The 23911-nt window shown below is 32.3% G+C and overlaps 1 protein-coding gene across 2 annotated transcripts in view; it reads right to left on the bottom strand.

Annotated features, from left to right (window-relative positions):
* Nucleotides 1-23911, bottom strand: part of LOC143075742 (TBC1 domain family member 30-like) — a 75704-nt gene that overhangs the window by 13253 nt on the left and 38540 nt on the right. For both annotated transcript variants that reach the window (XM_076251304.1, XM_076251313.1), the window contains 5 exons: nucleotides 22269-22454; nucleotides 19457-19625; nucleotides 18289-18460; nucleotides 10131-10236; nucleotides 9217-9460 (listed from right to left, as the gene is read on the bottom strand). In XM_076251304.1, coding sequence (XP_076107419.1) covers nucleotides 9217-9460; nucleotides 10131-10236; nucleotides 18289-18460; nucleotides 19457-19625; nucleotides 22269-22454 — 877 coding nt within the window. The remainder of the gene's footprint in view (nucleotides 1-9216; nucleotides 9461-10130; nucleotides 10237-18288; nucleotides 18461-19456; nucleotides 19626-22268; nucleotides 22455-23911) is intronic.

Genomic DNA, 23911 nt, shown 5'->3' with positions numbered 1-23911 from the left:
TGTTTTTGGCCTTTTCTACTTTATAATTACAAAGTCTTCATTAAATGTAGAGAATGACCTTACTATCTTTTCAAAACCATGTAATTTTTTGGTAAACAAATATCACACACAAAAATTTTTGACAACAAAAACAATAACAAAACAAATATTTTAGACTTATACAAATTGGATTACAAACATTGTATATTAGACTCATAGTCTCTATTCAGATTCAAATCTTTTCAGACTTTTTCCTTCTTTTAAAAGTTTTATAAAGAGTAATTTTACATACAGATACAGTAAGATTAAATTTCTGACAAATAAAATGTTTTAAAATCTTTAAAATGTAAAGTTACTTACTTTTTAAAAGTATTAGGATTTTTTAAAATTTCAATTACCACTGCCTTCCAAATGCTGCAGGCAACAATCAATATTCACATACTATTTCAATTTAACTCCATGTAAATAGTTAACATGTGGTCGGTAAAAATAAAGCATAAAATTTAAATCACCGAGCTCTACGATCATGTGAATAAATTATTGATCAATACACAGGTTCAAATGACATATCTTCCGTAGGGCAGTATCCGGTTTTCCATTTTTCATTAGAGAAACTGCAATATGTTACGCCGACCGAAATAATTGAAAATAAAAGATATACTCCTGATACATTTTGTAGATGTAACATTTTAATTATTGCCTTGTTTATAGTGGATACATGAAAATCAATACGTAATTATGAATCATATCTCCATTGTGAAGGTTAGAGTAACATATTGCAGTGTGTACTTAGAACAAGTGCTCGCAAATTAACCTGCTTACAAATTGCCAACCTCAAGTGCCACTTAATGCTATTCTTAATTAGCACTTCTGTAATTTTCATATGATAAAAGATGTAAAGTTCTGATTTATTGTATAGTAAACTGGAGTCTTATTACACCCTTAAGATCAATTATATTATGAATTATAGGAGATGTGGGGTATATATCAATGAGAATGTCTATGAGAAGGACCAACGACAAAAAAAAACCCAAAAGACATCAAGAGGGTAACATTACATTCTTCAACAAAGACAGAAGGGCAATACAGTTTTCAACAAAGACAGAAGGGTAATATGCAATCTTCAACAAAGACAGAAGGGCAATACAGTCTTCAACAAAGACGGAACAGTAACATTGCATTCTTCAACAAAGACAGAAGGGCAATACAGTTTTCAACAAGAATGTGTCCAAAGTACACTGATGCCCCACTCGCACTATCATTTTCCATGTTCAATGGACCATGAAATTGGATAAAAAATATAATTAGGCATTAAAATTAGAAAGATCATATCATAAGGAACATGTGTACTAAGTTTCAAGTTGATTGGACTTCAACTTCATCAAAAACTACCTTGACCAAAAACTTTAACCTGAAACATGCACTTTCATTTTCTATGTTCAGTGGACCGTAAATTGGGGTCAAAAGTTTAATTTGGCTTTAAAATTAGAAAGATCATATCATAAGGAACATGTGTACTAAGTTTCAAGTTGATTGGACTTCAACTTCATCAAAAACTACCTTGACCAAAAACTTTAACCTGAAACATGCACTTTCATTTTCTATGTTCAGTGGACCGTGAAATTGGGGTCAAAAGTTTAATTTGGCTTTAAAATTAGAAAGATCATATCATAAGGAACATGTGTACTAAGTTTCAAGTTGATTGGACTTCAACTTCATCAAAAACTACCTTGACCAAAAACTTTAACCTGAAACATGCACTTTCATTTTCTATGTTCAGTGGACCGTAAATTGGGGTCAAAAGTTTAATTTGGCTTTAAAATTAGAAAGATCATATCATAAGGAACATGTGTACTAAGTTTCAAGTTGATTGGACTTCAACTTCATCAAAAACTACCTCGACCAAAAACTTTAACCTGAAGCGGGACAGACGGACGGACGGACGGACGAACGAACGGACGCACAGACCAGAAAACATAATGCCCCTCTACTATCGTAGGTGGGGCATAAAAAAGACAGAACAGTAACATTGCATTCTTCAACAAAGACAGAAGGGCAATACAGTTTTCAAACAAGAATGTGTCCATAATACACGAATGCCCCACTCGCACTATCATTTTCTATGTTCAGTGGACCGTGAAATTGGGGTCAAAACTTTAATTTGGAATTAAAATTAGAAAGATCATATCATAGGGAACATGTGTACTTAGTTTCAAGTTGATGTAACTTTAACTTCATCAAAAACTACCTTGACCAAAAACTTTAACCTGAACTTCGCACTATCATTTTCCATGTTCAGTGGACCATGAAATTGGGGTCAAAACTATAATTTGGCATTAAAATTAGAAAGATCATATCATGGGGAACAAGTGTACTAAGTTTCAAGTTGATTGGACTTCAACTTCTTCAAAAACTACCTTGACCAAAAACTTTAACCTGAAGCGGACGGACGGACGGACGGACGAACAGAGGCACAGACCAGAAAACATAATGCCCCTCTACTATCGTAGGTGGGGCATAAAAAGACAGAACAGTAACATTGCATTCTTCAACACAGACAGAAGGGCAATACAGTCTTCAACAAAGACATAACAGTAACATTGCATTCTTCAACAAAGACAGAAGGGCAATACAGTTTTCAACAAAGATAGAAGGGCAATACAGTCTTCAACAAAGACAGAAGGGCAATACAGTCTCCAACAAAGACAGAACAGTAACATTGCATTCTTCAACAAAGACAGAAGGGTAATATCCAATCTTCAACAAAGGTAGAAAAGTAACATTACATTCTTCAACAAAGACAGAAGGGCAATACAGTCTTCAACAAAGACAGAACAGTAACATTGCATTCTTCAACAAAGACAGAAGGGCAATACAGTCTTCAACAAAGACAGAACAGTAACATTGCATTCTTCAACAAAGACAGAAGGGCAATGCAGTCTTCAACAAAGACAGAAAAGTAACATTGCATTCTTCAACAAAGACAGAAAAGTAACATTGCATTCTTCAACAAAGACAGAAGGGCAACACAGTTTTTAACAGACAGAACAGTAACATTGCATTCGTCAACAAAGACAGAACAGTAACATTGCATTATTCAACAAAGACAGAAGGGCAATACAGTCTTCAACAAAGACAGAAGAGTAACATTGCATTCATCAACAAAGACAGAAGGGCAATAAGTCTTCAACAAAGACAGAACAGTAACATTGCATTATTCAACAAAGACAGAACAGTAACATTGCATTCATCAACAAAGACAGAAGGGCAATAAGTCTTCAACAAAGACAGAACAGTAACATTGCATTATTCAACAAAGACAGAAGGGCAATACAGTCTTCAACAAAGACAGAACAATAACATTGCATTCTTCAACAAAGACAGAAGGGCAATACAGTTTTCAACAAAGACAGAACAGAAACATTGCATTCTTCAACAAAGACAGAACAGTAACATTGCATTCTTCAACAAAGACAGAAGGGCAATACAGTTTTTAAAAAAGACAGAAGGGTAAAATTGCATTCTTCAACTAAGACAGAAGGGTAATATATATATATATATACAATCTTCAACAAGTAAACAGGAGGGCAACAGTTAGTCTTCAACAATCAACAGGTGGGTAACAGCTAGTCTTCAACAATAAACAGGAGTGTAACATTTACTATTTTTTAGTCTTCAGCAATAGACAGGTGTCTACTTCATCATGTCAAGCTCTAAATTACTGGATGTTTTGGTTTTATAAGTTTAAAATCAGCAAATTAAAAATATTGCAACAGAGTGTTGTAAGAAGCTTGTCACAATACAAATTTAAGAGTTTATGTTACCTTTATAAAGCATATCTTTTTGATCATTCCTTTTACGTCAAAAATAATTGTGAATTTTCAAAAGAGAACAATCCTTTCTAAAAATTGTCAAGAATTATAATATTAGAAATCCTTTTTTTTCCATGCTCATTTCCGCTGTTTCAGTTGTTCAAGTTTCTCTGTAACATTGGTCTATTGATTCTGCATAAACTAGAATTTACAATGATATCTCGCCACAAATGTTACTATAAACATTGTTGTGAAATCATGATTAATGAAGGCACACGGAAAAGTCATTTATAATTTAATTGTAAAATCGGTTAGAAGTTGTTATGATCATTGTGACCTAGTTTGTCACGTAATCCACGGATTATTTCTCACTACAATGAAACTACAAATGTTTTTTTTTTTTCTTTTGTAATCAGAAACAGCTCAAATCAAAGTGATGTAAAGGAAAGAAAGAAGATTGATTTTGTTCATACCTTAAAAATAGCATTCATTTTCAACAATGAAGTATGAGAACATTTTCAACAATAAAGTAAAAGAAAAATTCAAATAACATTTACATAGACTGAAAATTAAAATATATACAAATTCAGTTAGAGAATTTATAATTTGAAAGAAAAAAAAACAAAAAAAAGCAAACAAACCAAAAAAACAGTGCTTTCCTTGGTTATCATTCAAAATCTCATTGTTTCTAACCTGATATGGATTTCAACATGAAACCACTTATATTCGGTCTAACCAAGTCTATTGGTGGTCCACCATACATTTTTCAGCTACAGTTAGCATCAAATTGGGTTTAAATTTAACCATGATTCATGAAAATATCCTTATAGTGAAGTCTCAAATAGTTATCGATAATACCTTTATTTTTGGAGAAAAAAATAACATGATTCTTCAAAAATTTTTATAGTCTAAGGAAAGTGTACTTTATATCATCATGCACCAAAAATTACCCTTAACGTCATATGGCAAGAATTTTTACTGTTATTCTTCATGATCGATTCAACCCTGGTATATGGGTGGAAATTAATATATTAGAAAAGAAGGGACACTTTAAACACACAATACAGATGAAAAATTACTTTTATGTATATCAATAAGATTTGAAGATTCACAACACATGAAGGCAACTATAAACCCACTTTAAAAATATATAATTAGGTACCCAACTAGGTAAAATCATTTCTATAACTAAACTACTAAAGTTAGATGAATGGAGTTGGCACACTATGTATTCAATAATAAATGAAGCAATTTAACAGATTTACCTATATTATATGTATTAAATGGTTGATATAATTCAGTAGTCTATTTTATAGATTTAGCCACTGGGAATTAGGTTATTAAAATAATTTGAACTTCCATATGTCATATTTATAATAATGACAGGTTTAAATTATAGAATTTGAGGGCTTAAAATCTGTTGCAGGATGGAAGAGTTTATAAGGTCAAAAGTTAGGAGACTGAAAGAAATGATTATTTTTGTTTTAAAGAAAACAACCATTTTCAACTCCTATAAACTTTTTGTTTCTAATACGTGTTGTGGATAAACTTTGAAAGACTTTATTTGCTGTATTATGTTATTCAGAAGTGAAAGTCTACACATTTGCAAGTCAGGTCAATATTTAGATTAATTTGACTTTCAACACACTGTAAGAGCCAGTCAAATACTTTTAGCAAAAACTATAAATACTTTTTCAATAGATATAAGATGTGGTATGTGTGCCAATGAGACAACTCTTCCTTCAAGTAATAATTTGTAAAAGTAAACCATTATAGGTCAAAGTACCATATTCAACAGTGATTGTATTGCTATTACCTTGACAGTTTGTCTTCCTTTTGTCCTCAGGAGACAATGTTTTTCTTTTAAATTCTTTACACTTATATCAAGATTTAAGAATTTGGTGATGTTTAAGGTTTGAATATTTATCACTGAACTGGTGTTTTTAAAAAAGCTGCAGCTGTCATTTAATACTTTGCTTGATTATTTAACCAAGTCTTCATCACAAGTTGAAATATATTCATAAGCCTACAGTTTATCACAAGCATTACATCTCATAGAGCAAAAATTGGCCCCAAAATAGATAAAAAGAATTCATATAAGAGGAAAACTTAAAAAAAAACCAGCAAAACCTCTATTGTAAGAACTACATGCATTATTTTTTCTTGAATATGCAAAGTTAATTTACAAATAAGCAAACTTACTTCTGAGAAAAAAACAGCCATTCATCTTTGCATCATGTGAATGTAGTTACCTCCCTTCCACAATTTAAATTCATACTTTGTTATTATCACAAAAATCTACTGGAGAAAATTTAAATTTCTCATCTTTTCTTCGACTTCTACGTTGTTCTATTACAATACTTAATTCATTCTCGTCAAAACAAATTGTTAGGGACGGATGAGTTGTGAATTTAAAGACAACTGATAAAGATAACAAAAAAGTTTAAATGTCTGCCCTAATTCTACAGTTGCCTTAATGTGACATCCTTTTAAATTGATGTTAAACTTTAGTAAACTGAATTCTTAACTGAATTCATTATAACAGTTTATTTTATATACTATTAAATAGGGTTAAAGTGTGTCAAAAGCCAAATCATTTATTGTAAGACAATGAAAGACACAAGTTTGCTTGATCTAAAATGTTGATTAAAATAAATAGAATCTTTTAGAGATTTGTCCATTTTTAAACAAGATTAAATTGAATCTGAACAAAATATGTGTTGTTTTATTTTACCTTCCTGTTGATTTAAAGTAACATTTAATGTTTTATTTTACTCTGATTATTGATTGTCAAGATTGATAGATTGATTAACGTTGTCTTTAACGTCACTTTCAGCACGCTTGATCATCTCTAGGTGGCCAGTTTTTATTGGTGGAGGAAGAGATAGTCCCAGGAGAGAACAAAACATCAGCAGGAAAATTGGAAATACTAGACAATTATGATTTGAGTAGAACACACATGCAAAAAGTGGGTTACAAACTGATATCCTCCGAGTCTCTTCATGGGGTTTTTGATGATGCGATTACCTGCCGTTTTCGTGATTATTTGATTCCCAGAACAAGTATTTCATGACTATTTGATAATCTGGGACTGTATTTTTGATTATTTAATTATCTTGTTCAAAACAAAATATTAAAGATTATGTGATTATATTGGCAAAACATCTGTGATTATGTGATTTCTTGGACCCCCATGAGGGGCCTCACCTCAGTGTTGACAGGTTAATGATCACTTTTGATGAACTACTTAGACCCAATCAGCCACTGAGGCCCAGATTGTTGCAAAAATAAACACAAATTAAAAAGCAAATCTATATTTGTAGTTTTCCAACACACAATTTATGAATGGTATTCTTCACTCATGGATCAGAGTCACGATATATGAATTAACCATTTATAAGGACAAAAAAAACAAGGTCATTATTTCAAATAACAGCTTAACAATGTAATTTCATAAAATTACCATATCTAGTGTGAGGCATATACAGATTAAATCTAGTATTTCAATCATAATATACAAGTTGATTTTTATTCATTTTTTCTATTTTTACAAAAGTACACACACAGACTAATTATATAAAATAATATCTGAATATCTGTGTCGTGTACTTCATGTCAAAAGATTTTTTTTGGTTATATAACTTTAACAAACAAACAGAAAATATCAAACTGTTTTAGTAATTTTCTATATTACACAAATATGAACTTAGCTTTCACAACTTTTCAAGGGAAGGAACTTCGTTCATTAGTTAGAAGGTGGACAAAAGGGGAAAAGGGATAAACTGGTACTCTGATTGCTAAGAGACTACTGTGAATTTCAAGGCTTTTCCATTAGATTGACATGTATCCATAATTTACTACATTAATAAAGGAGTGGTCCATGACATCACTGAGAAAGCAATACAACAACACAAAAATCTCATCAAATAAATAGAAAAATAGATATTGGCAGCTTTCTGTATACCTCAAAATAGGAAAATTCCAGATAAGACTGGCTGTGCAGTTTCAGTGAAAACTTTTTAAAAATGTTACTTTTCCCATGGACCTTATAGTTACCTAGGGGCTGTCATAGCATTAATGGAACTTTTGACATATAGGTGCTTTGGGTTAGATATACAAAATTCAGGAGTTCAACTTGAACTCCAATAAAAAGAACCATTGAAAATGGGTTTCTGACTGCCTGAACATTCTCCATGATCTGAAAGGACACAGCAATCATATATGCTATGAAATCAGCACAAAATGAGTCATCTAAATACAACGTTTGAATAAGCCATTTTCAAAGCAGAAGAACTCTAAAAAGAAGGCAAGTGACTTTCAAGCAAGAGGTCAAGGGCAGTTTAGGATCTGTTGTTTAACTAAGATCTTACAATTTTTTTTCTGGTTGTAGCAAAATTTCAATTCACCATAGCATTACTAAACAATCTTTCCTGTGTATTTCATTGTGCTAGCCTGATTGAAAATTTAATATGTTTGTAAGCAGAAAATCTGAGTTTCAAGAGATACATTTTTTCTAAATGTTTCAAATTATAATGACTAAAATTTTATATATAATGATTAATTTTGATAACTATAACTCTGAATTTATCTTTTGTTGACAACTATATTCATAGTTTTTCGTTTCTGCTGTCATCTTTAAATACATGAATGCTTCTAAAAACCCAAAAGCTCTTGTGATTTTTGTTTGTGTGAACCACATCAAAATTTGAACTTGTTTCTCACCAAATGCACAAAAATTGTCTTTGAAAACTGTCTAGTAAAATATAACATTTATCTTGATGGTTGCCCTGGTCTTCTGTAAAATTTCATATGGCTTAAGTAGAGCTTGTTTTACAAATAAACATTTAAAGGGAGACGATCACAGATATGAAGTAAAATTTATATCCAGAAAATGAATCTGGAAATTAAAAATAAATAAACGTGCAAGCGGTAGTCTTTAAAGAATTCAATCAAAATTTGGTTTCCCATTTGTTGTCAAGGTAAACTTAAATTTCCTTGGTGCCCATTATGATTTTCAAAATGACACCAATGTAACAATACTTTTAAAAAATAAAATATAAAGAAACAAATTCCAATACAAATTACTTTATTGGTTGTATGTACATGAATTATCTGTGCAAATGATTCAATTTAATACTTTCAGCCCATAGAACCATTTCAGATGGAAATACTTTCTACAAACATTCCTTAATTGTTTGGTTTCGTTTTAATTCACTTCAACTGTAGTTGAAAATTAAAAATCTTAATCCAATTTCAAATGCGTTTTAAAGAATACTAAATTTCTGCAGTTGGCCAGTTGAAGATTTACAGCTCACATGGACTTTCCCAGAAAATAGGAGGAACAAAATATTGCAAGATAAAACTATATGATGTGACTACTAGGTGAACTTTTTACCAACAATGTAAAAAGCAAATAACTATTTACCTTTTGTCTTGCCTCCTGGTACCGGCACTGGAAAGAATCCAGGGAAACAGTTTATAGCCTCTAAATCTTCTTCATCAATCTCATCTTCATCGCTAGGTAACAGCATGTTGCTAAGGAATGATCTACTTTTGTTGGTGTTGTTATTTGTATTTGCAGTACTACTGAAAGGTCTAATGTTGTAAGTATATTTCTCCCTAAGTTCTATTAATAGCTGAGAATCAAAAGCAGCTGTAGTGTAAATACTCTGAAAAATAAAAGTAATTCCAAAATAGAGTTATTTCCCATCTCGTTTTGCAGTCACAAGGATGAAATTGAATTATCTCCCTTTTAACAAAACTACATGCTTCAAAAGTATTATTTGAAGACTTGCCTTTAATGAGATGGAAAGTTCTTAATGTTTCTTGTTGTCTTACTTCAATATCCCTACATTTATAAGGCAAACAACTGACAATCATTCAATACATTTGATCTTCAAGGGAAACTTGACTTCTCTGTAAAAATTTATATTATGACAACAGACTTTGCTGAATTTCAAATCAACAAAAAGTTCAAAGTAGAAGATATGATTCAAGGTGAAGAACTTTCATGAATACCTTTTGTTTTTTTTTCAATTCTTTTACAAATTTCTCCTGAGTTATCCTATAACAAGAATGTGTCTTCAGTACACGGATGCCCCATCTGCACTATCACTTAAACTCTAATTTGGCATTAAAATTAGAAAGATCATGTGTACTAAGTATCAAGTTGATTGGACTTTAACTTCATCAAAAAACTACCTCAACCAAAAACTTAATCCTGAAGCGAGATTGACGGACGGACGCACACACAGACCATAAAACATAATGCCCATAAATAGGGCATAAAAATTCACTTCTTTCATTTTGAAATCAGAATCAATTTTTTAAGAAACATACCTTTATAAGTGAGTCACCTGTAATCATTTTACCAGACATCATATCCTGAGTAAGCGATCCCATTAATGAATAAAAATCATCAGCACTACCAGCAGATAGTATCCTCCTGTAAATAGAATTCAATGTACACTTATACTGTAAAACTAGAAAAAGTCATTAATTTGCAATAATAATGGATTTTACATTAGTTTTGATTGTTTTGATGTGAGACAAGTTCCATTTCTGTCTGAAAAGTAAAATTACAAGTATAAATTCTGTCTATCTAAAATTTATCAAATAATTTAGAATAAATCTTAACCAATTTACATTTGAATCAGATAATGTAAAGCAACTTATTTTTGAGGATGCTTTATTTCGCATTTTGCGATTTTCCAAATTTATTTGATGTAGTTAAAAAAGGAGAGATCCATGTTTTATTTTATTATATTTCTAATGTGAAGTTCTCGTTAATAAATCATTAAAAATAAAATAGTTGGCTTACAGTATTGTAAGCCCCATCAATTTATTTTTTTACCTTTACTAGAGGTAGATTTTTTGTACAAACAAAAGTTACTCAAACAAATGTACAGTACATGTTTCTTAAAATCAGATTATTTTCATGTATTTAGCATGCGATTTATATCTTATACAGAAAAAAATTAAACTGGTAAAAGATAAGATTTTGACTGCTGGCAGGTATTTCTTTAAAATTTAGTTTTCATAGACAAAACCATTACAAGAAAGAACAAAGAAGCTGTGCCATTATAAAGTGTAAGAGTGTCCAGCTGTGAATATTTTTTTTTTAACTTCCAATCAATTGTAAAGGGTAAATTTGAAATTAGATATGATCCCCGACTGGGTAAATGTTCTGGTTGTATTTCTAGCTGAAACTCTTCCCTTAACATTGGTATTCTGATGTTTAACTAGAGGCTCTAAAGAGCCTGTGTCGCTCACCTTGGTCTATGTGAATATTCAACAAAGGACACAGATGGATTCATGACAAAATTGTGTTTTGGTGATGATGATGTGTTTGTAGATCTTACTTTACTGAACATTCTTGCTGTGTACAATTATCCCTATCTATAATGATTGGCCCAGTAGTTTCAGTGGAAAATGTTAGTAAAAATTTACTAATTTTTGAAAATTGTTAAAAATTGACTATAAAGGGCAATAACTCCTTAGGGGTCAATTGACCATTTTGGTCATGTTGACTTATTTTTAGGTCTTACTTTGCTGTAAATTATTGCTGTTTCCAGTTTAACTCTATCTATAATAATATTCAAGATAATAACAAAAAAACGGCAAAATTTCCTTAAAATTACCATTTCAGGGGCAGTAACCTAACAACCAGTTGTCCAATTCATCTGAAAATTTTAGGGCAGATAGATCTTGACCTGATAATCAATATCTACCCCTATCAGATTTGCTCTAAATTCTTTGGTTTTTGAGTTATAAGCCAAAAACTGCATTTTACCCCTATGTTCTATTTTTAGCCATGGCGGCCATCTTGATTGGTTGGCCGGGTCACCGGACACAATTTTTAAACAAGGGTGCTATAAACAGTTTCGTACTAAAAACTAGGGGTATTTCCCCAGTGAGATTTACATACTGATGGAATTCCCTGCTATTTATATACCACTAAATGAAAAAGTTGATTGTTTTTTATGTTCAATGTGAAAAACATATATTGAAGTTCAATTAAAATGCCACTTTTGTCAAGATTTAAAAAAAAAAAATGTTTTTGTGACTTCCTACTATATGGGAGGCAACTCCATAAACAGCTGATTTTCACCTGTTGCAAAAAGCACTTTGATTTGTCAGGTAAGATAGCTCCTTTCGGAGCAGGCGAACGTAGGCTGAAACTACATTTTCTTAAATCAACCGGATAAGCTCTTCGAAATGCATATTATAAGAAATCTCAAATATATGCACAGGTTACTGATTCGTGTGTCCAAAGGTGGTCTGTTTTTAAGGTTTTTTAGGGGGAAAATGCCTAATTTCCAGCTGATAACTTGTACCAATTTGCATGTTTAAACAAGAGATGTTGGATTTTTTTTTATTTATTCAGAAAGTTCATAGAATTATCTTTCCATTGATGTATAGATATCTATATAACTATGAATATCTGACTTCTGCATGATGGGTCAATTATTACATGCCCTGTTACAGAATGACGTCACTTAAAAAACTGTTGATTGCACCCTTAAGGGACAAATACAAAATATAGTGATGTTTTAGCATAGAAATGTGTTTGCGAATGGAGTAAAATAATTCTGAAAAATATTGTACGGCATGTATACATTAATTTAAAAGCATCAGTTTGGTATATTTAATGCAAATATTACAGATTTGTACATAGCAACCAGATATAGGAAAACCAGACTCTGTGCAAATATTGAAGTTTTTAAATTTTTTGCGACGTCATGATATTTTTATTCAATCTCTCATATATTTGGAACCAAAAGTTGCATATGAAAAGTGTAGATTTTTTCTACTTTGACTTTTACTCCTGATCAGTGTTACATAAAGTTTTATTCATTATAATATATATTTGGTACTTTTTATAGTCAAAAAGGTACACATACCATTCCTAAGAAAAACACTATTTCAATATTTTCTCAACTCAGCTATAACTTAGTTCATATAGTACTAGGGACAAAATCTATTTAAAGTAACTTTATTCATGCCTATTTCATAGTTTTTATTCTATTTATTCAAAAGAAACCCTATTTCATGATTTATTTTCTTTGTAAAACTGATGAAAATGGGATACAGGAAATGTTTGGGATTTGCCAGTTAAACTGTTTGCCACTGGCCAATATGCCACTACAGCGCGACATAAAAAAAGAGCTGTTGTTTCACTATTTGTGGTCACAATCCTTAAAGTAAGACATCATTTTAATCGGTATAGTGTACAGATTCAGAAAAGCTGAGAATTTTTTATATATTGCATACAAGGTTTTGCTTAAGGGTGCTATAAACAGTTTCGTACTAAAAACTAGGGGTATTTCCCCAGTGAGATTTACATACTGATGGAATTCCCTGCTATTTATATACCACTAAATGAAAAAGTTGATTGTTTTTTATGTTCAATGTGAAAAACATATATTGAAGTTCAATTAAAATGCCACTTTTGTCAAGATTTAAAAAAAAAAAAAATGTTTTTGTGACTTCCTACCATATGGGAGGCAACTCCATAAACAGCTGATTTTCACCTGTTGCAAAAAGCACTTTGATTTGTCAGGTAAGATAGCTCCTTTCGGAGCAGGCGAACGTAGGCTGAAACTACATTTTCTTAAATCAACCGGATAAGCTCTTCGAAATGCATATTATAAGAAATCTCAAATATATGCACAGGTTACTGATTCGTGTGTCCAAAGGTGGTCTGTTTTTAAGGTTTTTTAGGGGGAAAATGCCTAATTTCCAGCTGATAACTTGTACCAATTTGCATGTTTAAACAAGAGATGTTGGATTTTTTTTTATTTATTCAGAAAGTTCATAGAATTATCTTTCCATTGATGTATAGATATCTATATAACTATGAATATCTGACTTCTGCATGATGGGTCAATTATTACATGCCCTGTTACAGAATGACGTCACTTAAAAAACTGTTGATTGCACCCCAAGATACCCCAATGATGATTGTGGCCAAGTTTGATTTTATTTGGCCCAGTAGTTTCAGAGGGATTTTTGTAAAAGATAACAAAGATTTACGAAAAATGGTTAAAAATTGACTATAAAGGGCAATAACTCCTAAAGGGGTCAACTGACCATTTTGGTCCTGTTGACTTATTTGTAAATCTTACTTTGCTGAACATTTTTGCAGTTTACAGTTTATCTCTATCTGTAATAATATTCAAGATAATAACAAACAAGAATGTGTCCAAAGTACACGGATGCCCCACTTGCACTATCCTTTTCCATGTTCCATAGACTGTAAAAATTGGGTAATAATCTAATTTGGCATTAAAATTAGAAAGATTATACTAAAGGGAACATATGTACTAAGTTTCAAGTTGATTGGACTTCAATTTCATCAAAAACTACCTTGACCAAAAACTTAAACCTGAAACTCCCACTTTCATTTTCTATGTTTAGTGAACCGTGAAATTGGGGTCAAAAGTCTAATTTGGCTTTAAAATTAGAAAGATCATATCATAAGCAACAAGTGTACTAAGTTTCAAGTTGATTGGACTTCAGCTTCATCAAAAACTACCTTGACCAAAAACTTTAACCTGAAACTCCCACTTTCATTTTCTATGTTCAGTGGACCGTGAAATTGGGGTCAAAAGTCTAATTTGGCTTTAAAATTAGAAAGATTATATCATAAGCAACAAGTGTACTAAGTTTCAAGTTGATTGGACTTCAGCTTCATCAAAAACTACCTTGACCAAAAACTTTAACCTGAACGGACGAACGGACGAACGGAAGCACAGACGGACGGAGGCACAGACCAGAAAACATAATGCCCCTCTACTATCGTAGGTGGGGCATAAAAACGGCAAAATTTCCTTAAAATTACCAATTCAGGGGCAGCAACCTAACAACCAGTTGTCAAATTCATCTGAAAATTTTAGAGCAGACAGATCTTGACCTGATAAACAATATTAACCCATATCAGATTTGCTCTAAATGCTTTGGTTTTTGAGTTGGGACAATATCCCTAATGCGCCTTGAAATAAGGAAGTCAAAAGTCACGTGTAAATAAAAAATCTCTGTGTAGTGATATTTGACACTTTTCTATGATAAAGAAGTGACTGAGCTTAACCATTTGAGTTAATTTAGAAAGTAGGGGAACATAGAATTAATGTGTAAAATCTATGGAGCTATTAAATGTGTTCAAAGTATTAAATTTTCAAAGAACTTTTTATGTTAAAAATGGGATTTTTTACCATGAGGAGCCGCATCACAAAAGGATACTCGGGGTTAGCTAATTTACGGAAAAAGTAATCTCACTTCGTACCCCGAAAATTTAACCACATATGTCAAAATGTCTCAGCTTCGAAACGAGCCATCACACATATCCAAGTTAACGATATGGACTGAGCAACAGAAGAAAACGTTACCATTACCGCCTATGGAGAAACTAATGGGCATCTTGACCCAGTTATAAGCCAAAAACTGCATTTTACCCCTATGTTCTATTTTTAGCCATGGCGGCCATCTTGGTTGGTTGGACGGGTCAACGAACACAATTTTTAAACTAGTAACCCCAATGATAATTGTGGCCAAGTTTGATTTTATTTGGCCCAGTAGTTTAAGAGGAGAAGATTTTTGTAAAAGATAACTAAGATTTACGAAAAATGGTTTAAAATTGACTTTAAAGGGAAATAACTCCTAAAGGGGTCAAATGACCATTTTGGTCCTGTTGACTTATTTGTAAATCTTACTTTGCTGAACATTTTTGCTGTTTACAGTTTATCTCTATCTATAATAATATTCAAGATAATAACCAAAAACAGCAAAATTTCCTTAAAATTACCAATTCAGGGGCAGCAACCTAACAACCAGTTGTCCAATTCATCTGAAAATTTCAGGGCAGATAGATCTTGACCTGATAAACAATTTTACTCCAGTCAGATTTGCTCTAAATGCTTTGGTTTTTGAGTTATAAGCCAAAAACTGCGTTTTACCCCTATGTTCTATTTTTAGCCATGGTGGCCATCTTGGTTGGTTGGCGGGGTCACCGGACACAATTTCTAAACTAGATACCCCAATGATGATTGTGGCCAAGTTTGATTTTATTTGGCCCAGTAGTTTCAGAGGAGAAGATTTTTGTAAAAGTTAACGACGGACGACGACGCCTGACGCCGGACGCCAGACGCCAAGTGATGAGAAAAGCTCACTTGGCCCTTTGGGCCAGGTGAGCTAAAAAAGGGAATATAAAACTTTCAACCGACAGGCAATTACCTCCCTTAAAATTGTCGCTCGGGATTCAACCCTGAATACTTTGGAAGTTTTTCAAAGAAACTACAAGGATATCAATTATAGAAAAATGTGGTAGTTTTAAGGCCAATACCGTTTGTGCATTATATACGCTGCTTTAACAATTGAATTATTTATGGAATTACTCTTCCTAATAGATTCATACTTAATTAAAAGGTTTAGAAATAATATACATTACTGGAAGTTATTGTTTTCTTTTGAATGGAAAATATGATGAATATTGATTATTAATTTTGATTAAGTTGTCCATGTCTTCATAGAACAATTAAATCTGGTATGCGTGGGAACTGTCCATATTGATTAGCTTATATATTCAATCTATAGAATTAACTTTACTATATAGTATTTATGAATCAACTTAGTTACATATGCTGTGGATTCATTATCATTTGATTGATACCATTTTTTGTGTATTTAATGGGTACAGGGGAACCATGAATTTAAACATTCAACAAATTAAACATTTCCTCAAGGAATATACAGTCTCAGTATACAGTATGCAGACTTTGCCAAAACCACAAAATTCAATATCCACTGATTACAAGTTCTCCTTAATCCAAACAAATTGGTACCCATGAGGGGAAAATTGAACAAAAATCTCTCATCAGTATAAACATCTTTTATTCTATTTTATATAAATCAAGAATTTTATTTTGTATCCTATTTTGCAAAATTCTCACTATGAATTGAATGCCTAATTTTTTAGCTCACCTGGCCCGAAGGGCCAAGTGAGCTTTTCCCATCACTTTGCATCCGTCGTCGTTAACTTTTACAAAAATCTTCTCCTCTGAAACTACTGGGCCAAATTAAACCAAACTTGACCACAATCATCATTGGGGTATCTAGTTTAAAAAATGTGTCCGGTGACCTGGCCATCTAACCAAGATGGCCACCATTGATAAAAATAGAACATAGCTGTAAAATGCAGTTTTTGGCTTATAACTCAAAAACCAAAGCATTTAGAGCAAATCTGACATGGGTAAAATTGATTATAAGGTCAAAATCTATATGCACTGAAATTTTCAGATGAATCAGACAACCTGTTGTTGGGTTGCTGCCCCTGAATCGGTAATTTTAAGGAAATTTTGCTGTTTTTGGTTATTATCTTGAATATTATTATAGATAGAGATAAACTGTAAACAGCAATAATGTTCAGCAAAGTAAGATTTACAAATAAGTCATCATGACCGAAATGGTCAGTTGACCCCTTTAGGAGTTATTGCCCTTTATAGTCAATTTTTAACCATTTTTCGTAAATCTTAGTTATCTTTTACAAAAATCTTCTCCTCTGAAACTACTGGGCCAAATTAAACCAAACCTGACCACAATCATCATTGGGGTATCTAGTTTAAAAAATGTGTCCGGTGACCCAGCCAACCAACCAAGATGGCCGCCATGGCTAAAAATAGAATAGGGGTAAAATGCAGTTTTTGGCTTGTAACTCCAAAACCAAAGCATTTAGAGCAAATCTGACTGATAAAAATTGTTTATCAGGTCATAATCTATATGCCCTGAAATTTTCAGATGAATCAGACAACCCGTTGTTGGATTGCTGCCCCTGAATCGGTAATTTTAAGGAAATTTTGCTGTTTTTGGTTATTATCTTGAATATTATTATTGATAGAGATAAACTGCAAACAGCAATAATGTTCAGCAAAGTAAGATTTACAAATAAGTCAACATGACAGGAATGGTCAATTGATCCCCTAGGGAGTTATTGTCCTTTTTAGTCCATTTTTAACAATTTTCATAAAATTTGTAAATATTTATTAACATTTTCCACTGAAACTGCTGGGCCAAGTTCATTATAGATAGAGATAATTGTAAGCAGCAAGACTGTTTAGTAAAGTAAGATGTACAAACACATCACCATCACCAAAACACAATTTTGTCATGAATCCATCTGCTTCCTTTGTTTAATATGCACATAGACCAAGGTGAGCGACACAGGCTCTTTAGAGCCTCTAGTTCAATGTTCTTGGGCAATTCATAGAATTCTAAATGCATATAAAAACTTGAAAAACCCCGAATCACATATACTTTGCCTTAAAAAGCTTAAATTTTATGTATTCAAGGTTATTGTCTGTTTGACACATTTCCTGTTTCCATTCTCAATTTCATTAGTTTTAAAAATATAAAGAAAGTTTATTAAATGAAGAGTTTAATTCTATCAGAATTAGTTGCTAGTAATACTACAAGTAACCCAATGCAAGCATGTTGCCCAACTTACCTAGACAGTTTGCCCCATATGGCCAGGCCAGTTCTAAGTAAAATTTCAGATCCTTCTAATAGTAATGAGTCCCACACCCTGAGTACAATTTCCTTTGGAAGACAAGTAGCAAACATGGTCAAAAACCATTGCATAGTGAAAACATTGGTAAGAGGAGGCTCATAACAGGCACCTATAAAAGCATAAAATTACAATTTATTAAAATACATTTAATAAAGCATAAACAAAGTTCATTTTTTCTGTATCTTAGTGCACCAAATATATTTTTTTTTAAGTTAAAACATATCGTATTAATTTCACATTTAGTTTGTTTCCACTGTCTTCACAAAAAATTGTGAAGCACTAGAGGTCACACCCAGTTTTTGGCTGGGGGTTCGTGTTGCTCTGTCTTTAGTTTTTCTAGGTTGTGTTTTGTATACTATTGCTTGTCTATTGCTTTTTAGCCATGGCATTGTAAGTTTATTTTTGACTTTATGTAATATGAGTTTGAATATTTCTTTGGTATCTTTCATCTCTCTATCACATTTTGCTGTATATAAAATGAAAAAATTAAATTCCTAAGAAAACTTAAGATATTATCTGTAGAATGGATCAAAATCAGAATTTGTCTTTTGCTCTTTTCCTTTCGATACACAAAACAAAAAAATATTTCAAATCTTACATCTTTTTAAATCACAAAGATAATGGAAACATTTCGTTTCTAAAACATATATCTCTAGGTTGATTTTTTTTGGTGTTAGGCCACTTTTAAGCACCGCATTTAGGCTTTTTCGTGGCGGCCAGTTTTTATTGGTGTAGGAAGCCGGAACCCCCGGAGAAAACCGACAAACTCACAACCCCAGTGTTGATTGGCTAGTGATTACAGTAGTAACTACATGTACTTAGACCACTAGGACACCAAGGCCCCTCTAGGAGACCAGATTGCAATGCTTGACTAGCAAAGCTGTAAAACATACCAATAATACAGAGTCTCCAACAAAAACAAAAAGATATTGTTAAAATAACACTTAACGATCATTAATGAGTTAAATGATAATATTTCATCATTTCCTCTGAAAATATGAAGGAATATAACCTGTCTTTCTTTCCAAAATATTATAAATGCATAGTATATCTCTAAATAAACCTTAAATGGCTATTTCATTAGTTTATAAGACCAAACATATACCAGTAGTATTATCTTGAGCAGCACTCTGTAACATGTCCAGATGGCGTGACAACTTTGGATAAGTAATCCTTAACAGATCTCTGAACACAGCCATATCTACAGACAATGCTCGGAGATTGTTGACGTAATAACTCTCTGGCAAGACTTTGTCAATGATGTAGATCATCACCTGGAAAATACATACAAATATAATTAGTTCAATAAAGAGGCTCCCGCAGGGTCAAAAACAACCTGCGACCTCTGGGCTTTTTAGAGGCGACTTCCGAGGGCCTTCTAAAAACAACCTGCAACCTGTAAAATTTGGAAAAAATGACCTCCGACCAACTTCCGTCCTCTGTGTTGGGAAAAACGACCTGCCACCTGTACATTTCCCTTAAAAACGACCTCTCGACGAATTTAAAAGCGACCTTGCGACATGAGGGGGTACCCTGTTGGAGCTTCAATAAATAGTTCTTAATAGCAATCAATCATAGATAACCAGTAATGTTTGAAAATATTTAATGCAAAATTTTTATTTGATTGATGAAAATCATGACAGTCCAGCCAAAAAGAAAAGCTATTTTAATATATGCTAACAATAATAATATGTTAGAGGAACCAGCGTCTATATGACCATGTCTTTTTAACTCAACATAGGAAGCGAAATGACATAGCAGATATTATGAATATCCTTCAAAAAGGCCTCAAAAGTTGGTTTATGGAGGGAAAAAAGTGGATTTTGATTTAATTTGTGATGTTGACATAATAAATACAGAACCCACTTCTAAAATCCTACAGAAACTCACCATGATCCATCAATGGATGGAAAATGAAAAAAAAACTTTACAGATCCATTCTAAAATATTGTATCTATGTACATTTTACCTCTAAAAACTTATACTGTAAATAAATATTATTAATTTAGTTTTTTAATGTACAGTTTTCTAAACGCTAACATAATGCTCAACACTCCAAAACCTTTATGCATCACTATGTATAGTTAAACAATACTTTCAATTAATTTACTTATTGGACAATTGGGACATAACTTGACTCCAAATCTGCTTCATTACATTTCACCTAAACAACTGCAGAGTTTTTATGCATTCGTTTCAGGGAACAAAGCAAATTCTTATAAATTATTTATAAGACTAGTCAGAAAAACACACAAACTTGATTAATTTGAATGGCTGATAATTGTATTTTAAAGGCTAATAATTGTATCTTTTTAGTTGATTTCTGGCTTGTTTTGTTTTTTTTATTGTAACTATGTGCAATTGATTGACTGTTTGTTTGTGTTTTAACCCAACATTGAAGGGCCACTGTTGGACTATTTCATGGTGGCCAGTTTTTGTTGACAGAAGAAAACCAGTATCCAATAGGAAAACTGATAATCCTAGTCAATCAAGGGAGTTCGCTTCTCAGTTTCAGAGTAATCAACTCTTGAAAACACTAGTTTATATAGATAGGGGATTAATAAAGGAATCCAAAGAGCAAAAAAAATATATAGGTCACCGTGCTTGTTTTCCAGATATTAGCCATTGAAATTTTGGCGGGAAATATTCTCTCTTGACTTTTCATAGCTTTATCATTGACAAGTTGAAGTTCACAAAAACTATTAAAAAGTAATTAAAATTTTATAAAACTTTTACAGATGGCTTATCATTATACATGTAAAAGATTTACAAAAAGAAAAATGGGGGTCACTGGGCAAATTTTTTCAAGGCATTCAAATGGATAAAACCAGAAAATTCCGAAAATCTGACAAAAAATGTAAAACATGACAAGCCAGCTTCCTTAAGATTCCGCAATTTTTTCTTTATGTAATATTGTAATTTATAAACCTATCACTGCCAATACTCTTTGACAAATTGACTTCAAAATGCATTACAGCATTAGCTAAGTATGTCTAGACTTTGATAAGGCATAGGAATCAGATGACTTAATGTCCTGGATGCTGGAACAGTTAAAATTATAACAGGGATTACTGCAATTTATCAAGATCTAGTATATATGTGTTTTTAAATAAAACCAGGAAGAAAGAAATGTATAATGATTAAATCCAATAATTTGGAATATTCAACGAGTCCAATATCAAAAGAATCAGAAATGATATCCAAAGCAACTCTTGGATTTCAGAGGTACAATAATTAAAGACTCTATCATTTATGAAAGAATACAGGATGAATTAACTAGTCAGGATATGCTAAACCAATTATAAATTAATGACAAGATTTCATATTAATCAATACACTAAATGCAAAAGTACAACGACATAAAAAAAATATGAAAATAGAGTAATTTTGGATAATTTTTAGAATTATAAAAAATAGTCATCAAGGGGATATCTAATTCCCTCTACAATGGGCAATCACCAAAACCATATACCGGCAAGCAGACAAAAAGGCAAAAAAAAAAAAATGAGGAATGTGTCCATGGGACGCAGCCATTGAACACAGATGATGCACCTTCTTGCATATAACATAAAAAGGGACATAACTCTAGAATGGTAAAACAGATGCCACACAAATTAAAACTTGATCTGTGTTGTGTGGGTAATTAGCATTGTATATAAGTTTTATTATGTTGGACAAACTAAATTTGGAATTAACTGAAGGATGGACATATGGAAGGACAAGGGTAAACACTTAATGTCCCCTCTGCAGCAGCAGGGGCATAAAAATAGGCAAACAATTTTTTACTATGTACTAACATTTTTTTTATTTGTGCAATGTTTGTTAAATTTAGTGTAGATGGAGTCAGGACTACAATCTTTACATTTCGAATTTGAAATTTTTACTTGTCTCTTTCAAATTTTCATACCAACACCAACCTTCAGAGCATCATCTTCCCTCCTCTCAGTGACATCTAATAGCAATGCTGCAATAACATTAAAGCCCTGGCAATAACCAATGGATTTATTCCAACGAGCAAAACCCAGCAAGACACGCTTCAATGATGCTCTATCCTCTTCATTTTCATGACCACTGAAACCACTGCATCCGGTTCTGTGTAAATCCTGAAAAAATATTGAAATGTTTTGAAATGGAGGTGATGCAAAACCATCATAGTGAATGTTTAGTTTGTTACGAGTAGCTCCTCATGTCACTTTATAAATGTGCTGAATCTTAATTGAAGAGGGTATCTTTCCTATAAGATTGTATTGAATGTTCTGATGGTGATCTGGGATGGTTTCTGCAACATGACCTAGGCATTTCTTAAAAAGCAAGTGCAACACTGTTGTTCATCTGAAATTTGTCACTGTGCACAGAATACAAGCCATTTTCAATTGATTTTGACAATTTGTTCCAATTTGCACTGTTAAACATAAATATCTTAGGTTAGGAAAAGATTGAGTCCTCACAAATAAGCTTAACCCAACCTCCAGAACCCAACATTTTCTTTATGTCAAATATTTTTTTATGAAATATTAATAAAAAGGAAAATAAATGATGTCACAAATCAAAGATGACTGTTGGTTTTTTATGTCATTAGGTCTGACATCAGTAGAGAAAAAAAAAAGGCATCCGGTAAACTGGTACAAACATGTGATAAGACTGTTACAATATTTAAATTTCTTTACTGATTCTATGTATTTGGCAACATCAGATGTCTACCTAACTTAACTTCCAATGATAAATACCAACAGACTACTGTGTGTCACCAAACATTAGAAACTAAAGACAAACAAATCTATAAACAGTCAGGAAATGTTGCAGAGTGATAATAATAGTCCAAGATTGCTCTGACGACTGACAGCCTTTTTAGAACTGTCAAACAAAGGCTGTCAGATGTCATAGCAATTATTCTTGAATGTTTTATTCATGAAAGTTTAAAACAAGAGTGCACACGCTGAAATGTCTCGCCTTCTATACTAATCATTGATATTATGTTGATTGTCCTAAGTATAAAGCTTTATTACAACTGTCACATAAACTTAACATTAACCAAGATAACTAAACAAAGACCAATGAACCTTGAAAATGAAGTCAAGGTCAGATGAACCATGCCAGGCAGACATGTACAGCTAACAATGCTCCCATACAACATATATAGTTGACCTAATACTTATAGTTTTAGAAAATAGACCAAAACACAAAAACTTAACACTGTGCAATGAACTGTGAAAATGAGGTCAAGGTCAAATAAAACCTGCGTGACTGACATAAAGATCAAAAAATATTTCCATACACCAAATATAGTTGACCTATGGCATATAGTATTAGATAAAAAGACCAAAACTCAAAAACTTAACTTTGACCACTGAACCATGAAAATGAGGTCAAGGTCACATGACATCTGCCCGCTAGACATGTACATCTTACAATCATTCCATACAACAAATATAGTAGACCTATTGCATATAGTATGAGAAAAACAGACCAAAACATAAAAAAATTAACTATAACCACTGAACCATGAAAATGAGGTCAAGGTCAGATGACACCTGCCAGTTGGACATGTACACCTTACAGT

This window comes from Mytilus galloprovincialis, chromosome 1, assembly GCF_965363235.1.
Source record: "Mytilus galloprovincialis chromosome 1, xbMytGall1.hap1.1, whole genome shotgun sequence".
NCBI classification, from domain to species: Eukaryota; Metazoa; Mollusca; class Bivalvia; order Mytilida; family Mytilidae; genus Mytilus; species Mytilus galloprovincialis.
This window is presented reverse-complemented; position numbering and strand designations above follow the sequence as displayed.